The sequence below is a fragment of the Lingula anatina genome, chromosome 3 (genome assembly GCF_051362555.1).
Source record: "Lingula anatina isolate TDL-2025a chromosome 3, LinAna3.0, whole genome shotgun sequence".
NCBI lineage: Eukaryota > Metazoa > Brachiopoda > Lingulata > Lingulida > Lingulidae > Lingula > Lingula anatina.
The window spans coordinates 27,901,705-27,920,489 of record NC_141769.1 but is presented as its reverse complement, the minus strand read 5'-3'; the positions used below and the strand labels follow the sequence as shown (position 1 = coordinate 27,920,489).

The following is an 18,785-nucleotide window of genomic DNA, read 5'->3' as shown; positions in this document are numbered from 1 at the left end:
ATCTAGGGCAAATATGGCGGACTACTGTAAACATGAGCAGGGGGTGGAAACGCGCTACTTATATGATTAAGACGAGCCTGGCCGTCAGTACCGGATATTGTTTTGTGACCTTGAGGAGCAATTAGGTTTGGTCGATGCGGCACGCATGAACAGTGGTTGAACTACCACACCTGGGTCTTTTGTTTTTGACAACTGTTCACTCGTCATCGAGGCGCTTGTTCAAGACTACAGGCTGATATCTACTAGTACTACCAGTGGCTTCATTAGTAACGTTCCCACAATACTTAGTTTTCTGTCTGTGCGTACATACCCTGAAAAAAGCCAGCCTCGCTGACGAGAACAATGGACGTTTCTCACCCCTCTCTAGGATTACCCCTGACATGAGGGGTCGCCGTTTCAACAGTCGCTGTCGTTTTCCTTAAGTTTATCGACGAATTAACCTAAAGGAGAATATGTAGGAACGCTTTTCAATATGGATTTTTAGGAACGGTATATGTTCGTCAAAATGGTGCCAGTTGTGAAAGAAGTAGTGTTTAATATCAACAAAAGTTTTCAACCGGAAAAAGGGGAAAAGTTAAAACAGCTGAGCTAAATATTATTTGATCAACTTCAAGTGAAAAGAATGACGACTATCGCTAACCACCGAGAAAATGTGGCCTTCTTGGAGAAGGGAATAAAGTCTCTCAGAAGATCACGGGTAGGTTTTCACCTTATTATTGTAATGATGTTCTTTTTGATGGAATTTAGACGGGTGAGATGGACCTAAAAGTCAAGGATTTCAGAAGACTAGGGTTTAGAGGTGAACTTGTAGTTCAATCTCTCTGCAGTTTAAGATTGAGTGGGCTTCGCATGACTCCTTCAAGTCTGATACTTACCTGGTATACTGGTATTTTCATATCTGTGTAAATTGCTGCCTTGTATATTTTAAAAAGCAGAATGTTTTTAAACATTAGCCTGTCTATTTGTTTTTATGTTGTTTATGGTGACTGGATTTATGTACATCTGTTATCACATGGGTTTTTTTACTTGTACAGAGGAAAGTTTCTTAATTTTGTTAAATTTATTTATTGAAAAAGCATGTATTCAAACAAATGAAAATGAGAATTGGTTATTGTACATGTACTAGTAACATTATTAAAAAATATTAAAATGTTTCATAGAAAGATTTAAATTTAAAAAACAAAATTCATTTTTATAAAAATAAAATAAATCAAACATTTAGCTAATTTAAATCTTTATCTTTGATGAAATTCATATAAAAAAATCCTCAAAAAACAGAAGCTTTTTTTTTTTTTTTTTTTGCTCTGAAAACATTTTTAGAACAATTTAAAGTATCATAAGATGATCTTTAACTCAAGCTTGAACAAAGAAAAAAACACTTGTCTTCATTTGAAATAGATTAAATTAACAGGGTGCTGCTACTTACTGTGACAATTTTATTTTTAAACTTATTCCTCTGAAAGTGACAAAAATCTGTATGCAAAATATAACATATATCTGTTTATTCATTTTGAAATTTCACAAAAATGAACTTTCAGATGTAGAATCTAGAATGAAAACATCGATATCATTTTCACGTAGGGCACACTGGATTATAGTGTCACAAGATATGGTAGAGACCCTGGGCAGCATGATATATATATTACAAGTAATGAATATTAATTTAATGGATGATTACATCAGTCATGGCAAATTTGATGCTTCCAGGATAAAAGAATTTAAATAATCACTTTTATTGATTCAAAAGGTACTTATGCAAGTAATGTTTACATTTGCAAGAAAAATATTAGCATTGTGTCACAGTACATGCCCTTCTCTATAAGAAGTAAGAAAGACTGTTTTTTGAAAGCTACTTAGGTTTCGTCTCTGTCAACATTATAAATAATAAAGGCAGCTTGCATACAATGGAGAAATTTTAAGCAGCACTGGTGCTTGCAATGCTTGGTATACGCCAGTGCCTGGAGAATCATACAAGTTTTTCTGCTTGTCTCAAACTCTTTGATTTTAGTGGACAACTACATATAGTTGACTTAATATTTGTTTTAGGTATGATTTGCCTACAATTCAAAGTTGGGATATTCCTTGCGTAGGACTGTATGGCTTTTTATTGCACCTTTTTTCTCTGTATAGTACGCAGTAGTTTTCTGTTTCCATAATCATAATCAGTACATTTTGATATTTTTAGAATAAGTGGTAAGACTGTAATACTAAATCCTGAAACTTTGCTTTTGGTTATTTTTGTATTTTTGTTCCATTTTTTGCTGTTGTGTTTATTTCTGGTTGTCATGTTTCTCCACTGTTTTTTTTTTTTTTTTTTTTTTTTTTACATTGATTTTTTGAGGACAATATTAGATCCAACCCTTATTTAGCATTCAGATAGAAATGGCAATATTTTTGGTAGGAAATGTCACTGAAAAAAGAAAGAATTTTTATCACTACACAAATTGTGTTTGTTTTGATTATTGAACAAATCTAAAATTTATATTGAAATTTTAAATATTGTATTTTATTTTCCTTCCAGTTGATGCAGGTGCGAGAGTTCAAGGATATGTTCAGCATGATAGAACATCACCACAGGGACATCAGACTGGCACACCTTACTGGCAAAGCCAAGGATCTCATGTAAGCAAGACACTTTAAACTGTGGCAAGATTATTTCTTGATTGTAGATAGAGAAGGTTACCAAGAAACAAATCTTGGAGATGATAGATATTTCAGCAAATAAATGAGTAATCAGCATAAACAGCAGTGGCACACTTGGTTTTTGTAAGCATTTATTTATCTTCATTGCTTGGGAACTTAATTTTCAATAAATGGACAAGAGAACTGGTGGTAAAGATAGTGATTAATTGTTTTTTTTTTTATATTTCAGTGAACATGATCAGCAAGACACAAAGTTTTTCAATATTCTTGTTCATATGCTGGGAGAAGTTAGCATGTAAGTACTTAATAGTAAAAATGCCTGCAAGTAGCATGGAAGTAAAAACGAGAGAGAGAAACCAGTAGCTAGAATTTACTTATTAATAAATGATGAATAAAACTGGTTGATTAATGGTTATTTTATTGTTTATTTTGTTATGGAAAAGCAGATTTAAAAATGATTCTGATAGCCTTGCTTTTGGATAAATTCATCAATAACAATTGATGAAGGATTATAAAGTTTAATGTTGTGTTATTCCTAAGTCAAACCCAGAAGTAGACATGTCAAGTTATGAGAGCTTAAAACTTTCTTTTCCTGCGTCAAAAGGTATTGATCAACTGCAAAAATTATTGCACTCAAAATACAAAGTCGGTGAACTGGTTCAGCAGCTAGACATTTCCTCTGGGTACTTCTGTACTGTGGGCTCTTGTTTGAGGACCTACTTTGAATTTCCATCTCAGCATGGTGTTTGTCCCATGCTTTATTGTGCAAAATCCATTAATGCAACTATTGAGTTCACACATGATTTACTTAAAACACTTTCTAAAAGGGAATTTCCTTCCTATGTGACTTGTGTTACAATCGATATCGTGGTGATTACACCTGAAGTAATGCATGGAACAAACTCTCTGAATTCTAGAGATGTTTGCCAGTGACTGAATTTGATTTCAACAGATCTTTTACAGTCAGATGCATAAGAGCCCATAGTAATGATGTGTAATATAGAAGAGCTGTCCAGTATGGGTAAAAACACAGCACAATAGCTGGATGGTAAAATTAGTATGTACAGAATTGTACAGTCTGGATAAAGAATTCCATACCATGTGTTTCTTTTTTATGTAGCCAGTTTGGGTAAGCGAATAGCTTTGAAATAATTACTAGTAATTTATTTGTTGATTGATTTTTTTCTTCATCTTGGATTGTTATTTATGTAACTGTTTTGATTTTTATTATCCTAGGATTGAGAGTCACCAGCAGCAAAAACAGGACCTTCAAAAAGTTCACAGCTGGTTCATGGCTAATAAACAGACTTTACATTCTGCCCCTGTAAGTAGAAACATTTGTACTAACACTTACATTTCAAACAGGCATGGAATCTCAAAACAAGCCCATCACGTTTTTTTTTTTTTTACTGTGCTATTGTGGAAAAAACAAAATTTTTTAAATCAAGTACAACTTGTCTCGAAAGGCTGCAAGTAAGCCAAATATCAGTCTTTTTGTTTTTTATTATCTGCTATAATTAAAACGTGCCATGGTAAACATATGATTGCTTTGACATGCATACAGGAGTAATCTCAGCTGTGATCTCTATTAAGGCACAATATTCCTGGGAATTTCCTCCATTTAAAAAATTATACCATATATTTAAAGTTGTATTTCTTTTCAAAAGAACCTTTGTGTATTAATATAGTGTAAGGAGAATTTTTTTCAGTTTATAGCCTGTCATTGGTGCAAATCACTACATTGCAGATAGAATATCACTTTTGATTACATTTGTTATAGATTTTTGGACGAGCTAAAAAGCAGTTGGCCACCCAAGGTATCTTGCGTATAGACCCAAGGACAGGATCAATGAGACCATACAGTGGAAGCACTGGCAGTGCTAGAAGTCGGAGAAACAAAGCTGTACAGCTCATGGAAGTGGAACAGGTAATTGTAAAACTGCAAAATGTGAATACTCGTTTTTTTTTTTTTTTTTTTTTTTTTTTTTTTACCAAACTAACTTTATTCAAAAATTCGCTTTAAGGTGACTGATTAAAATAAAAGACTCTAAGAGAGAGTTTGGCATTGGTGAAATATAGTTCATAATATATTTTAAATGTGAAGCAAATGCCAAGTTGACAACATAATTACAATGTCCTATTTGAAAAACTTATGGCATTGCTAAAATGTTTATTTGTTCAAATATGCATTTTGTGACAATTTTTGTCTGAGTTAATGCAATTTTTTATCTGAATGATGTATGAATTGGATGCAGTCACTGCCTTCACAAAGTGAAGAAGCCTATAAATAGATTTCTTTATGTTGACACTTAAAATGACAAATATGTGTACAGCCAGGCAAAAAAAGAGGAATGAAAATTCCTAAAATTATAGGTATTCTCAGGAAAAAAATTAAACAAAAAAAGACCAAATATTTTTCATTTCAATATATAATAACAGCAGTGGAATGAAAGTGGCAGGGTTTAGGTTGAAGCAGTAGATTATTTTCTCATTCAAAATGTGTCTTTCCAGTTTGAGTCACCTAGGCTACAGTCCCCTCCACAGCTGAATAGAGAAAAGGTAAATATTGAAAGAGTGCAATAGCTCTCAAGTACCTGTTTGACAGAAGTACCATATAAACCTCTCTTAACGAATAACTTTTTAAAGTGCTTATACAAGAGGTGTAGTCTGACAGGCTTATAAATGAAAATTATTTACACTTTTCAGTTGATATCTTAAATTTAATCATAGTCAAACCAGTGTATTGAATTATCTTAAAGTTATTGCATAAAATTAAGTGAAGATATATCTTGGTAATTTTATTGAAAACATAACTTTGTCAGATTACCCAGGGAAAGCCACTGAAGGCAACAGCACCCAGCAAAGAAAAAATACAAGATGAGAATATTGCTCCAGCTCCCTTACCAGCCACTGAAGTGCCAAATAATAAACCAGCTGCCAGTACAGAAACCAAGGTAATTAAAAATAGCAAGAATTTTGCTGGTGAAATCATTGGTGACTGATAACAGTAACTGTTAATTAAATATTAATTATGTGATAATATCCAGGAGCTTCTCTTTCTGTTTTAAAGGTATGAGTCCAAAGATAAATGTCGAATTGACATTTTTGTCTTTCTAACTGTATAAGAGCTAATAGGTTTTTGTTTCCATGGAAAATGATGAGAAAAGTGGTAAATAAAAAGATATCCTTTAACAAGAGCAGACTAAACAGGCAAATTACACTTGACAATATTTATACAGTATTATCAATACTACATAGTTACATCTTGTCTCATTTCAGCCAATCCCTCAACCTCCCCCTGCCCCTAGAGAAGATGTCACTGTGCCTCCCAGAATGGTGCACCCGGTGGCAGCCTTAGTCAATCCCCATGTTGTGCAATTAAGTGAACATCACCCCTCCACACCTCAGCCTCATTTTGACATTGACCAAATGTCTGATGTCAGTAGTCCCGTGAAAATAAGAGTAGAATCTAATCCAGGTAATGAGGACACTAATTATAAAATTTACAAATGAATTAGATAATAGCCAATGGGGTTGAGACAGAGAGACATAGTGTTAGATATTAGAGGTTTAATTGATGTTTTGTTATAGCTAATAACATAATAAATATCTGTAGCTAATAAATTTTAAACTGTTGTTTGATATGAGCACAATAGTCATAGGTTGCAAATGCACTCATGGACGACACCCAAGTTTTCATTAATTCATTGCAAGTTTTGATACATATTTCTTTCAGTAAAGGAAAAGAAAAAGAAAGGGAAAGGTATTTAAGTGTCACTGCTTCTTGCTTTCAGGAGTGATATTTCAGTTTCTGTTTCACATTTTATGTTAATGAAATCTGTTCTTGGCATATCACATTCATTTAGTGATATGCGTCATGCCTGAGTGTCAACTTTTACATGTCAACTCTGGACATCTCAAGATTGCTACTTTGACAGTTTTCTGCTTATTGTCATTTCAATCCAAGTGTTTTTAAAATATCTGACAAATTATCAAATGTCAGGTGTGCTGATCTGATAATTATTTATTGATGTCAGAGGATCACATGTTATGTGATCTGGTAATATTGTCATAACTCACGTATCTGAAATGCTCAGGTATGTGCCTGTTCACCACTGCCTTTTTACTTTTAACTCATATTAAAGAAAAAGTCACACTTTTATTATAATAGCAGTCAGTTTTTATTTTTATGACCTTTTCATTTTTGCTTCATCACTGTTTTACGTTTTGTCACTTTTGTTTACTTCTATCTTATTTGTTTTTGATTTGGTTTAGTTTGTTTGCAAAAAGTTGGGTTTCATTTCTTCATCTTCTGTGTGACATTTCTCTTTTTTGTTTCCTAAAAAAGTTGAAAAAAAATTGATGTTCTGCAAGTGTGTGTTGCTTGAAATCGGGTCATCAGTCTTTTTTTTGTATTGTTAAGTGTATGACTAGATTAACATTAAGAATAGTGATAAATGACATTGATGAAGATTAACGAGTGCAATTTGTAGCAGAAGTCTGCAGTTTTTCTGAATACCCAGAACAAAATCACTTTAGTACAAAGCTAAAATTACATGTATCATCCGTCAAGTTAATCATATGAATGACTTTCAGACTATTATTTTCAGATAATCTGTCTTCTGGTCAGTTATCGCCAGATAGGGCTAGGACGCCATTAGAGGAGCGCAATGCCAGACTGAGATCATGGAATGAATTCCAGCAGGACCAGACTTATGGACAGGAGATGCTAGGTAGTCTATTTTCTATAAGGATTTATTTTTCTTTCCTTAATTACTATATTATATTTCTCATGTTGTTACTGAAGAGGTTTGCAGTTTAGAATTGTATTCATTATGAGACACTTTGTTGGCTCAAATATTGACACTCATTCCCAGTCAGAATAGTAGATTTAATTTTACAAGTTTGACAGGTGCAAACTTACACAAATTTAAGGTGTGGGAAAAAATGCAAAAGGGTCTATGTAATATGTAAAGGAGGATTCAAGCCTCAGTCTGCAATATTTGTACTGTTAAAAAAAACTGTCGGGAGTATATTTGGTTTGACTTATTTGAAGTAGTGCATAGAAATATTTGACTTTTGCAACATTGTAAGATAAAAAAATATCTTTAATTTTTTTTGACTGTGTTATTATCAGGTAACCTCCAGTTTATTGGTCGTGGGGGTCAGCCCCAGGGGGTTCGTTACGCAGCGCATGACCTCGGTGAGACCCCAGAGGAGTACACGAAGGATATTGTTGTGGGATATTCTAGACTGCATGGCACAGGTTCATATTTCTTTTCATTTCTGTAGTGATTGATAACAAAAACACCCTCTTTTATATGTTTTTTTCGTGCAAATAAGTAATACAGATGCTTTTATGGAGCATCTGATTCAATTATCTAAGTTTCTTGTAAAATTTTGGATTATTCCCTGAATTGTTGCTTGGCTGTTTTTTGTCACAAAAAAAGAACTGCAACATTTCAGATTTGTGCTCATTAAGCATTAGGTTTATTTTATTAATAGTAAAACTTTGTTTGATAGGATGATAATATTGTAACATTTATTTTAATAAATTAATAATAATTTTCATAAATTAAAATGTGACAGGTGAGCACCAGAAGAGTCAGAACATCATCAACTGAAATCATCTAATTTTTTAAATTCATCTCAATTATTTAAATGCACACGTTTAATGCAACAGGTCCAGCACCCGGCATTGACCCGAAAATGCTGGTGTCCAAAACTACAGAAGAGTTCTATCAGCTGGCCGAGGGGTACTACCCAGACACACCCAAATACCCCTCTTCTGTGGTGGCTGCAACGAGGCCAAAGTCCACTCCTCCCGGGGCCAAGAGGTCAGCCTCTGTTATGACCAATTTTGGTGCCATGAGGAGTAGAGCAGCCACGCCAAAGAATAGGTAAGAAGCACAATTGTGATAATTATTGATGTTTTTGTTATAATTTTTTCATGGCTTTGATTGTACAGCTTTAAAGTCAAGGGAATACATAGAGTTGAACTTTAATATATTCTAGGCATTGTAGGCTTTGAGTAAGTTTAAGTTTTCAGTGAGGTTCCAGCCATGGTTGAGTTGGGCACTAGATATGTATTTACAAACATTCTGTGGTATCTTGAAGTTTTTATAGTCTTAGGCATTTGATAGTATTAAAGAGAGAATTGGGAGTGGACTCAAACACTTTTTACATTACACACTCTTGATATTGACCACACAAATAATGGATACCAAAAGTCCTGTCAGAATCACTGCGGAACGTTCTATGAATCATGATTTTGTTGAAAGACATATATTCTAAAATTCTAAGACTTGACAATGTTATTCTGTTTCAACTTTAGGTCAAAGTCTGCCCTTGGTGCGGTCAGCCTCCAACATGTGATGCCTGACCCTCCTCCTGAGCCCAAACCAAGACTGGACGTCAAACTGGACACTGTGGTCAACCTCATAGACTCAGTCACTGATGACTTAAATTATTACAAAGAAAAGGTAAGATGAAGCAGGTAGATTTAATAAGTTACGATGTTGTTGATGTTTATGTTGAAATATTCCTTTTTTTCCCATGGCCATTAGAATGTTTGATATTTCAGAATTGTTTATTGTCAGAATCATAATTTTTACATCAATATTTCTTTTGTTTCTAATAGGCCATAGACTAATGATTTTAAGAAATACATGAAAGGAAGTGAACAATGTGTCATATTTCCCCAATATAATTTGCAAAGGTGAGAAGTAAACTGGAGATCAAAATAGAATTTATTCGTAAATCATTCTAATGCTTACTTCATACCATCAATTTCAGCTGACCCCTGAACCTTTAAATGGCTTCCGCCCACCAACCGCTGTAGTTGTCGCTAGTCGTCCAAACACTGCCGTACCTTTCATGAGGTCCAACCCACCTACTAGTCCACAGTAAGTAGTACACAATATATGATCAGAGACTTTGGGGAACTTGAGGGACGTAAGGAAGTTCTTATTTGTTTGCTTGGTCTGTAAGGAATTTTTATTTTTTTTTTTTGGGGTAATAATTTTAACATTTTCTGTCTCCTATTTCCTTTAGATCTGAGAGGAATGATGAATCTCCAAGAGAGGAGGACTCTGAGTGGACTGTCCACTTCAGTCGACCACAGCCGCCGCCCGCTGTCCAGAACCCTGTCATGCAGGCAATAGACTGGAGGGGGAGAATCACTCCAGACACCACAAGATACAAGTAAGTTTATTATCAGATAATCATATTATGTTCAGAATAAATGTTGTGATAGTGTATTGAATGTCATATGGTCTTTATGATATCATATAAATTGTACTTCTTCCTCTGAGGTGTAACAATTTTTTAATAATTTCGTATTCTTGAAAAATATTTCAGTAATTTTTTTTTTTCATGTAAAATTTTGATCGACAGGGAGATTTCAGGGGTATGAGCATTTTTTATTTCTGTTACTTAAGATTTTAATCATGTTCAAACATCTTTGATAGTGACTCCTAGATTTTTTTACATGTTTGAGCACATAGTGGGGCAATGAATACATGAATCCCCTTTCCTTTCCAGATGGGCCACCACAAGTTTTGGAGGCCACACTTACATGAAGAAGTTGAAGCAGAAGATATCTCACAGGTCAGCAGGGAGTACGTCTGCTGGAAAAAGGCCCAAGACAGCCCCAATGACAGTCAGGGAGAAGTGGAATACAGACAAGGTATAGTGCTAGATAATAGTCAATATTTGATATGATATAATGATATAATTTATTTAATAATATTTATTTTTTTTATTTTACACATAAAAATACATGATAAATACGAGCATTACACAAGAAAGTAAAAATCCATTGGGGTCCATGTAAGTCAAAAGAAGCATTTTTAATTTATAATAAATGTCTTATCAACTAAAAATTAATAATTTTACTGTCAGAACTTAAGAAGCCTCCTGAAATCTATAATATGACTTTGGTTTTCAGCCAAGTGATGACAATTCTCGGATAGCTCAGGCGGCCAGCAACACCGTGACCCAGGTTGACCCCTCAGTGGTCTCCTCCATGGTGAAAGTACACAACCTGGGATCAGGAAATCCAAGGTGAGAATGACTTAATGAACAAGTCATTTATTTATTTATATGACCCATTGGTAACCTTGTTGCCTCTAAGTTGTTCTATTTCACATTTGTTGGTATTTGAGAAAGCCAGAGATTCTAGAACAATTATTGGGGTTTGAGCAGTTATTCCGTACTCCATATTCAATGTACTAATGACATTACTTTAAGTTTACTTAGCTAGTAAGTTCCAGTACATTGTATTTCAACTTGTTTAGAAACCCTTTTTTTTACAAGTAGTAGACCAGAATTGCTCATTATTGTGAATACTTATAATTAGGTGAACTTATTTTCTTTTTTTCTCATTAACATTTAAGTAAATTACCAAAAATTAAGAGGGTCCGAATTGTCAGGTAGTGTATAGCATGTTATTATAATTAATTTGAGGGAAGTAGATGTTGGTAAACCTTAGTATAGTCCTTTAGAAACTCCTTTTGCATTTACTCTTCATTTTCCCAACCTGCATTTGCACACACGCATGAAGTAATAATTGTCAAGTGCAAATACCCATGCACATGTACACTACGGGAAGGCATGTGCATGTACACAAAGAGAGAGAGAGAGAGAGAGCAAGAGAGAGAGATGCATGTAAAGTAAAAAATTTACCTTTTCTTTAGCTAATAGTAAGTCATCCTATTTTGCAGTAAATAATTGTCCAAGTGCTGCTTACTGTACTGGATTTTTTTTCTTGATTTGTGTAATAAAATTTTTAATTTGTTTAGTTATATTTAACATTAATATTTTCAGGTAAAACAATCTTTGTAAAAGTCTTTTTGTAAATTTTTAACTGAGCCCAATTTCCATTGCCAGTGACTGAATGAGTTTGTTTGTGCTACGTAAATAGAAGAGTAATTTTCTCCTTTACTATGTAGCAATTTAGATTTGCTGGGATATTAATTTTTTTCATATAAATATAAGAGCATTGTTAAGCTTGCCAGTTAATTTTATTCGTTAATTTTATTTCAAACTGTGAATGGTATCATTCAGATACTGTGTTACTTGTTTCAACATGTTGCCTAAATTGCCCTTTAGTAGATCCTTCTCTAGGCCCTGCCAGTTTCACAAATGAACTAAACTGAAATACTTTGCCTGAACTCTAAAACAAATAATTGGTCTTTTTCAAGCCAGGGTAAATTCTGTAACTGCTCACAAGATGAAGTACTTTAAGTTTAAAAACAACTTTTTTTTTAGAAAACAACATTTTTTTAAGTTGACTGTTACCGATTATCTCTAGGTTAAGTTGACTAAAACCTCAAGTTTGTTTTTATAGTTAAACAACTTTGATCTCAAATTTATTCTTTTGTGAAACTGAGTCCTGCTTAAATCTACCAAGACTTCTACTATCTGCAATCTGAGAGTAAAGTAAAAGTGCTGTTAATAGATGTTTGCTCCAATTCTCCCCTTCACCCTTAACTGTGAAGAATATAATAAGGTGTTGTGTCCAAGGCCCCATTCAGATCAAGAAGAGCCAAGTGCTAGCTAGGCCACAACCTAAGTATGGCGGACCTACATGAAAGGAAGACTGCTTAATCTTCTAATAATCTCTCTGCCTTTCACACACCTCCCCATGCATCGTCATTGCAGGGGCACAGTAATTAAATCAAGGCTAAATTCAACCGGTTGAGAATCATCGCGTGGGGAGGCATGTGAGAGGTGGAGAGACCATTACATGATTAAGCGGTCTTCCTTTCATGTAGGTCTGCCTTTATATTAAGGTCGGGGCCTAGCTAGCAATCGGTTCTTCACGATCTGAATGGTCCCATAGCCCCTCATGTTCTCAGTTGTCTTTCAGTTCAGATTTTTTTCATGGGCGTGAAAATTGAAATAATTTATTAAAGATTTGCACTTACATGTTAATATTGCATTTAATACGCGGAGAAAATAGTGTGAAAATTGATATATATTGAATCAAGAAGTGGCAAAAAGATATGTAGAAATATGGGATTTTTTTTATTTGAAATTTATATTTTCTGTTCACTGGATATAATACTTTTTCAGACCAGGAGAACCAGAAGATGATATACTGTCCAAAGTCAAACAGGTATTTTATGTGTTTATTTTACTTAAGAGGGCTGTATTCTGCCTATTTACATTCAAGTGCTGATTGCTTACTTCCAAATATACTCAGTGTTTGGCATCATTGGCACAATAACTATCCTCATGTAGTTATCATTTTGAAAACGCTAAAATGAATTACTTTTCACAATTTTACATTCATACATTCACTTGTCAAATTTTCCCCTTTTATAAATAATATTTTTGACTAGTCTATCCTTAAATTCCAAATACCTCACAAAGTATATTTTATTTTGTAAATTAAAAATTAATCTTATAAACTGCCAGGAATGTGCCATCTTAAACTCATGCTTATTAATTTGATGGGAATTTAACTTGACAGTACAAAATTGAATTGCAAAGAATTAATTTTAGAATGTAACCACTCTTATGGGTCAACAACTGTGAGTGTTTTTTTTTTTCTACCACCAGGTTCATCACAAAGTGACCCTGTTCTCTCCAGAAGGTGGCAGCAGTGCTCCTTCATTCAGAGCAGACTATCCTCCTCCAGGTTCTAAAGACATGGAATTCCTCTCTCTTGTGGCCCCCAGATCAATCCTAAGTAAGTACTTATTTATATTTATTGTACTACTGATGTTCATTTATTTATTTTGAATTTTTTTAAATTTATTTTTCAAATGTCAAGAGATGAAAAAATGAAATCCAAAGCAAGTTTATTTTAATTAACAATCATTTAAAAATGCCTTTGTTCTATTTTAGTACCCCCAAAGAAAGATGGTCACATGGAAAGGTGAGGAAATTTATCATTACTTGTCATTTTATTTTTGTGTTGTTCAAAACCACCAATATTGAAATTCATTTGCTCTTGCCCACAGTTATTGAGTTAAACAGTTGTAGAACAAATTTACTTATTATCATTTTAAACATATTTTTAGCATATTTCTGTTTGCAGCTATTCTCCTGACTATTGTTTTATTCTGCACATTATTCTAAGCATGTTACATGTCTCCAAGTTAGACACAAATTAAATAGTTTAATATGCTTTTGATCAACAAAATGTAAAAACTATTTTTATTTTGAAATACATATCCAGCTTTGAAATCACGAAATTTTAAGTTGTGATTCCCCAAGATCTCTTTATCCCCTTAACCTCCATCTATATAAGTGCACTTCAAAATTTATTTTATTTTATGTGTCACCACCCGCAGCATGGTCACCACACCCCGCGACGTCAATCTTCCCGTTCCCCTACACTCTGCTGCGGGGGACTCCCCCAGCATCTCCAGTGCACATGTATCTCAGAAATACTATGGCTACAAGGGCAGTGACTCCAACATTGGAGATGGTGACAGGCCAGATACCATGATGAAGAGTTTAGATATGGATCTTATTAATCGGTTACAGGTAAAAAAAAAATGTGGTACCTGGAGGAGAGATGAAGTTAATCTGGCATTATTTTGTTACATAACAAGTATTGTTGAATTTTATCTTTTGGTAAAAAAATTCTTTTGAGTTATATGTCTCATAATCAGGCATACATGGTGTATGATGAACATTTTTCAGTTAATTTTTGTCAGGATTATAAAGTTCAGAATTTCATTATCTGTTATAAGCATGAATATTAAAAGTAATTGCAAAGTGAACTACCATTCGTGTTCTGTTTAATGTCAAACAAATTAGTGCTCGTAAGATGGCCATAAAGGAGATGATGATGGCCAAGATCAATGATTTTAAAATCAACATTTGTAGGATGGTTATAAAGGAGATGACCAAGAACTCATTAGTGAAGACCAAAGTGACCAACCTGACCACCTAGAGGTGGACGACGCTGACCAGAATGACCCCTTTGACCACATGGACAATGCCAGTGATATTTCATCTCTGGGCAAGCCTCCAAGTATCACAGGAGAGAGGGAGGATATGAATGAGGGGGAGGAGAAGGAAAACAAAGCTGACAAAGAAGAAGGGCTTGAAACTAAGGAAACTAAGGTATTATTGTGATCCATGGCAGAAAAGAATTTCCTACCCTATGTTAAATACTCGGTTACTGATACATTTTAGTTTTTCCAATCAGCAGTTAAAATCAGAGCAGTTGTTGGCATACTTTATGTAAAGTATTCTAGTAATGTTAGATGACTGTCAGAAATGCAGGTGATATTTTTTTTCTCTAAATGTTTATACCTTCTTTGACTTTTTAAAAGAATTTTATTTCTAAGCTTTTTCAGATATATATATATGTTGAAAATTCAGCTTAATGGTAATTAAAAGTTATATACAGACACACTCACAAGATACTAAAACATTTTTTTCTTTTCCACAGGAAGAAAATGAATCCCTCATCAACGCCAAGCAAAGACTAGAATCTAAATACCACCTGACCATCTCCAATCCATGGTCATTTGCCCCAGACGTGGATTTTGAAAATATCAACTTTGAGGAATACATGAAGGGCAACTTGCCAGACCCAGAGAAACTGATCCATGGAGAACACTGGTTAACTGCAATACAGAAACCCGAGAACTATTGCGGGGATTGTCGACCTCATACGGCTCCACCGAGTAAACCCAAAACCAGGGGAATTGACGCCAAGGCGGAGGAACTGGAAAATTTACTCCGTATTCACGGTGCTCAATTCCAAAGACTACAGAATCTTCAGCACATGCAGCAACAGAAGAAAAAGAGGTTGTTATCAGCCCCTACCAGAACCCCTCCCTCCATTCCCAGCCCCCAAAATCACCCCCTGGGTGGCAGGACCCCCCGAGGAGCAAGCAGGAGTAGCTCCTATCTAGCTGAGCTGGAGCATCATGCCAGAACATTGAAGAGTCCCCGAAGGTTCATGGAGAAAAGTATGTTTTTATGTTGTTTTTGAGATTGCAGTTTTACTAGTTTGTGTGTGAATTAATGTTTGTAGATTAATTACTTATATTTGTGTATAGATTAATAATTATTGTCGTAATCCCAGTCATTTTAAGTATTTGAATAATGCATTAATCTATTTTAAAATCATTTATCATATTTATCACATATTCAATGTTTCAAAACAAGTTTAAGCCAATTTCTTCACAATCATGTTTCTAATTATCCCTAGACCTGTTGAACACTGCTAAGAAGAGTAAGTCTTTATTCATCTCGTGACCTTCATTTTCTTGATTTAAAACTTTTGTGAAATCTCCTGTTTATTATTTTGTTCTGTTGTGGTTTTGATGTATGGCCATGCTCTTGTGTACTGCTCATGTGCTGTTTTTCTCAAAAGACTATTATTTTGATGATCTCTTTATGATCGGCCATTGATATCATTTTTCATTATCAATGAAATTGATTTCTGATTTTGAAATTGTGACCACCTCATGAGAGCTTAATATTCTATTCCAACCTGTTGAAGTTATCTGTCTCATTTCAGCTTACGAAATTTTTGAATTTGAATTTGTTGCAACTTTATGATTTTCTCTTCTTTCAAATTTTAACTTTTGTTTATCACAAATACAACACTTGTGTTATAAGAATTTATTGGTTGAATTGATTACATATTATACATTTATCAGAATGATGTAGAATATTAATTGTAAAGAATTGCAGTGAACAAGCAACAAAAAGTATTCCTCCACTGCACAATCTCTGCCATAAAGACAAAATGATAAAGAATCTTTGCAAACAAATTATTTAATATCTTTGTTTTTCAGTCATCAATTTACGTCAAGCAGACACAGAAAGGTCTCAAGCAAATTTGGGTCATGCAAGCAACCCCCAGGAACTCCAGTCAGCATTGACTGTTCTGAGACTAAACTCCAGAACTTCATCAAGTCAGCCAACACCAGTACCTCTGAAAGACGCTTATGATCTGTTTGATGAGTTTGAAGAGGTGTGTCAGGCCAATCAAATTGCATTGGATGATGGTAAGGACAGTCACTGTTAAATATCAATCTAGACTCAAGCTAGGTACTAGCCAATGTTTTGCCAAATGATGAAGACACTGTGTCATGTGGCCAAACTAAATTTGAAAAATTGATCAATTTTACCAATATAAGATTGATTCAAGATACTATGTCCAATACATTACACATAAAGATATGTATAAAGATAAGATGTTTTGGTCGAATTATGCATCTGCTACATGTTATAAGTGCATCCAAGAAATGCATGTATTCCCTTTGCTCTCAACCAGTTGCAATTTTAAAGTAATATATATTAAGGAATCTTGTTGTCAACCGGTTTATAAAAATTATTCCTTGGTGAAACCATGCCACAAAATAATGGCAGAAAGTCAACTTTGTTAAAACAAGTATTTTATTATATTTTATTATGCATATATTATTATTATAAAATTATAAATGTAATACCTTTAAATACTTGTTGTACATAAAATCTGTTCATTTTAGCAGATAGCAAGTCTCAGCCAGAGATGCCTCAGAGAGACCCAGATCTACCAGGTTATGAAGGTTATACAAATAGTAAAGGAAGCCCCAGCATTTCAAGCTCATCAACCTCTGAAGGAATTAGAAAGGAACTGGACATTTTTGGATCATCTGACCAGCTCAGTGTTAAAGGTCTGTGCTTTGAATTTATGTATTTATTTCTCTAATAAATGTATTGGGGTAATAGTATATCAATTACATGCTTATGTGAAGATTTCCACACCTTTAGTACTACACGAACAAGATCCGTCTCTGAAGAGTTAACTGTCAGGAGGCATATTTGTATCTGAGACCATTTAGAGCCTCGCAAGGATTTTTAAAGCCTGAAAGAAACACCCCTTTTCACAAGATCTCAAACTTATGTGTACTAGGAAGGGAAAGATCCTGCATTCATTTAAATAATTACCATGAGTTACTTTCAAAAAAACAAAAAACTAAATAAAAAGAAAGAAAGAAAAAGACATATCTAGAGAAACTTATATATTAATCCCATGATTTTCTGCATACATTTTAGATTCCGAATATGCAGCAGACATCTCCAATTCTGACACAATGACAGAGAAGGTGACATCAAATTCAGTCACAAGTAATGACACCCCTGTTGGTCCACCAATAAGTGTCACCATTGTCACAAGTCCTAGACATAACACAGGGGACACAGGGGACACTGAGGAATCACAAGAGGACACAGATGATAAAGAGGATAACATGGTTTTTGTGACAAACACTGGGGAAAGGGAACCCTCCAAAGCAGGGCGCCCAATTCCAGAGCATTTTCAGCCAACTGATCCTGTAAGTCCATGGGAAATTCAACTGAATTTTTAATTTTAAGGTTCATGATTTCAAGTATATGTTTACTATGCTCCTCACTAATTGTAAAATGTCTAACTGTTACTATAATTTTCTTTAAAATGTTTTAGACCAGATACTGCTGCAAAACACATATTGTACATGTTTAAATACTTTCTTACAGGATGCATTGGAAGAAGCAGTCAAGAGACAGCAGGAGGCCAATGCTGCTGTAGACATCCAGAGGTCAGTAATCTGGAAATGTTTTTTTTTTAATCAAAAGTTCTTTGAAATAAGTCTGTTTTCAATTTATAAGTTATTTTCAGCATAAGGTGAATAATGCATGTTGATATTTTCTTCATGATTTTTGAAAATTTGATATAATTTTAGTATTTTAATTAAAATATAATCTTTATATAACTTGCTGTAGTATCACTGATTTTTACATGATTGCATTTCTCATGTAGCAGTATGAAACAGAATCTTCTTTATTTCTAATTTATGTAACAATTTATACTGAGAAATTCATCTCCATTGGACACTGTTTTTACTGTAGAATTTTCCGAGGCTATGTGGTGAGGAAGAGTTATAAGTACCTGATGAAAGAGGAGAGAGAAAGAAAGGAGGATGAAAGGAAAGCTGCCATAGAAATACAAAGGTGAAATTTTGACTTTTACAAAATAAATGTCTGTCTGTAAAATTTTCCATGAGAATTTTAGTACAAAAATGTCTTTTTAAACTCTTGTGTGTGTAGAGGTTTTCTCAATATTACACCAGCAGTCCACCTGTAACACTATGAGTTTTCTATATTACATAAACTGTCTGAATAGTCCAGATATAGTAATT

General features: G+C 34.0%; 1 protein-coding gene across 5 annotated transcripts; it reads left to right on the top strand.

Annotated features, from left to right (window-relative positions):
- Positions 1-383: 383 nt before the first annotated feature.
- LOC106165523 (uncharacterized) lies at positions 384-18,628 on the top strand. Of its 5 annotated transcripts, none has more exons than XM_087008256.1 (30): positions 384-697; positions 2,522-2,622; positions 2,873-2,938; positions 3,880-3,967; positions 4,424-4,570; positions 5,155-5,202; positions 5,466-5,597; positions 5,923-6,121; positions 6,380-6,406; positions 7,254-7,376; positions 7,781-7,909; positions 8,327-8,543; positions 8,978-9,125; positions 9,439-9,548; positions 9,697-9,846; positions 10,186-10,330; positions 10,592-10,707; positions 11,040-11,075; positions 12,721-12,763; positions 13,210-13,339; positions 13,498-13,528; positions 13,947-14,142; positions 14,488-14,727; positions 15,059-15,584; positions 15,827-15,850; positions 16,419-16,631; positions 17,118-17,282; positions 17,665-17,942; positions 18,124-18,185; positions 18,496-18,628. In XM_087008256.1, the coding sequence occupies exons 1-30, from the start codon at positions 623-625 to the stop codon at positions 18,599-18,601; spliced, it is 4,071 nt and encodes a 1,356-aa protein (XP_086864382.1). In that variant the 5' UTR covers positions 384-622; the 3' UTR covers positions 18,602-18,628. The 5 variants fall into 5 exon arrangements, with proteins under 5 accessions (XP_086864382.1, XP_086864381.1, XP_086864384.1 ...); XM_087008255.1 differs by having other exon boundaries at positions 17,115-17,282; XM_087008258.1 differs by lacking the exon at positions 6,380-6,406 and having other exon boundaries at positions 17,115-17,282.
- Positions 18,629-18,785: the final 157 nt, after the last annotated feature.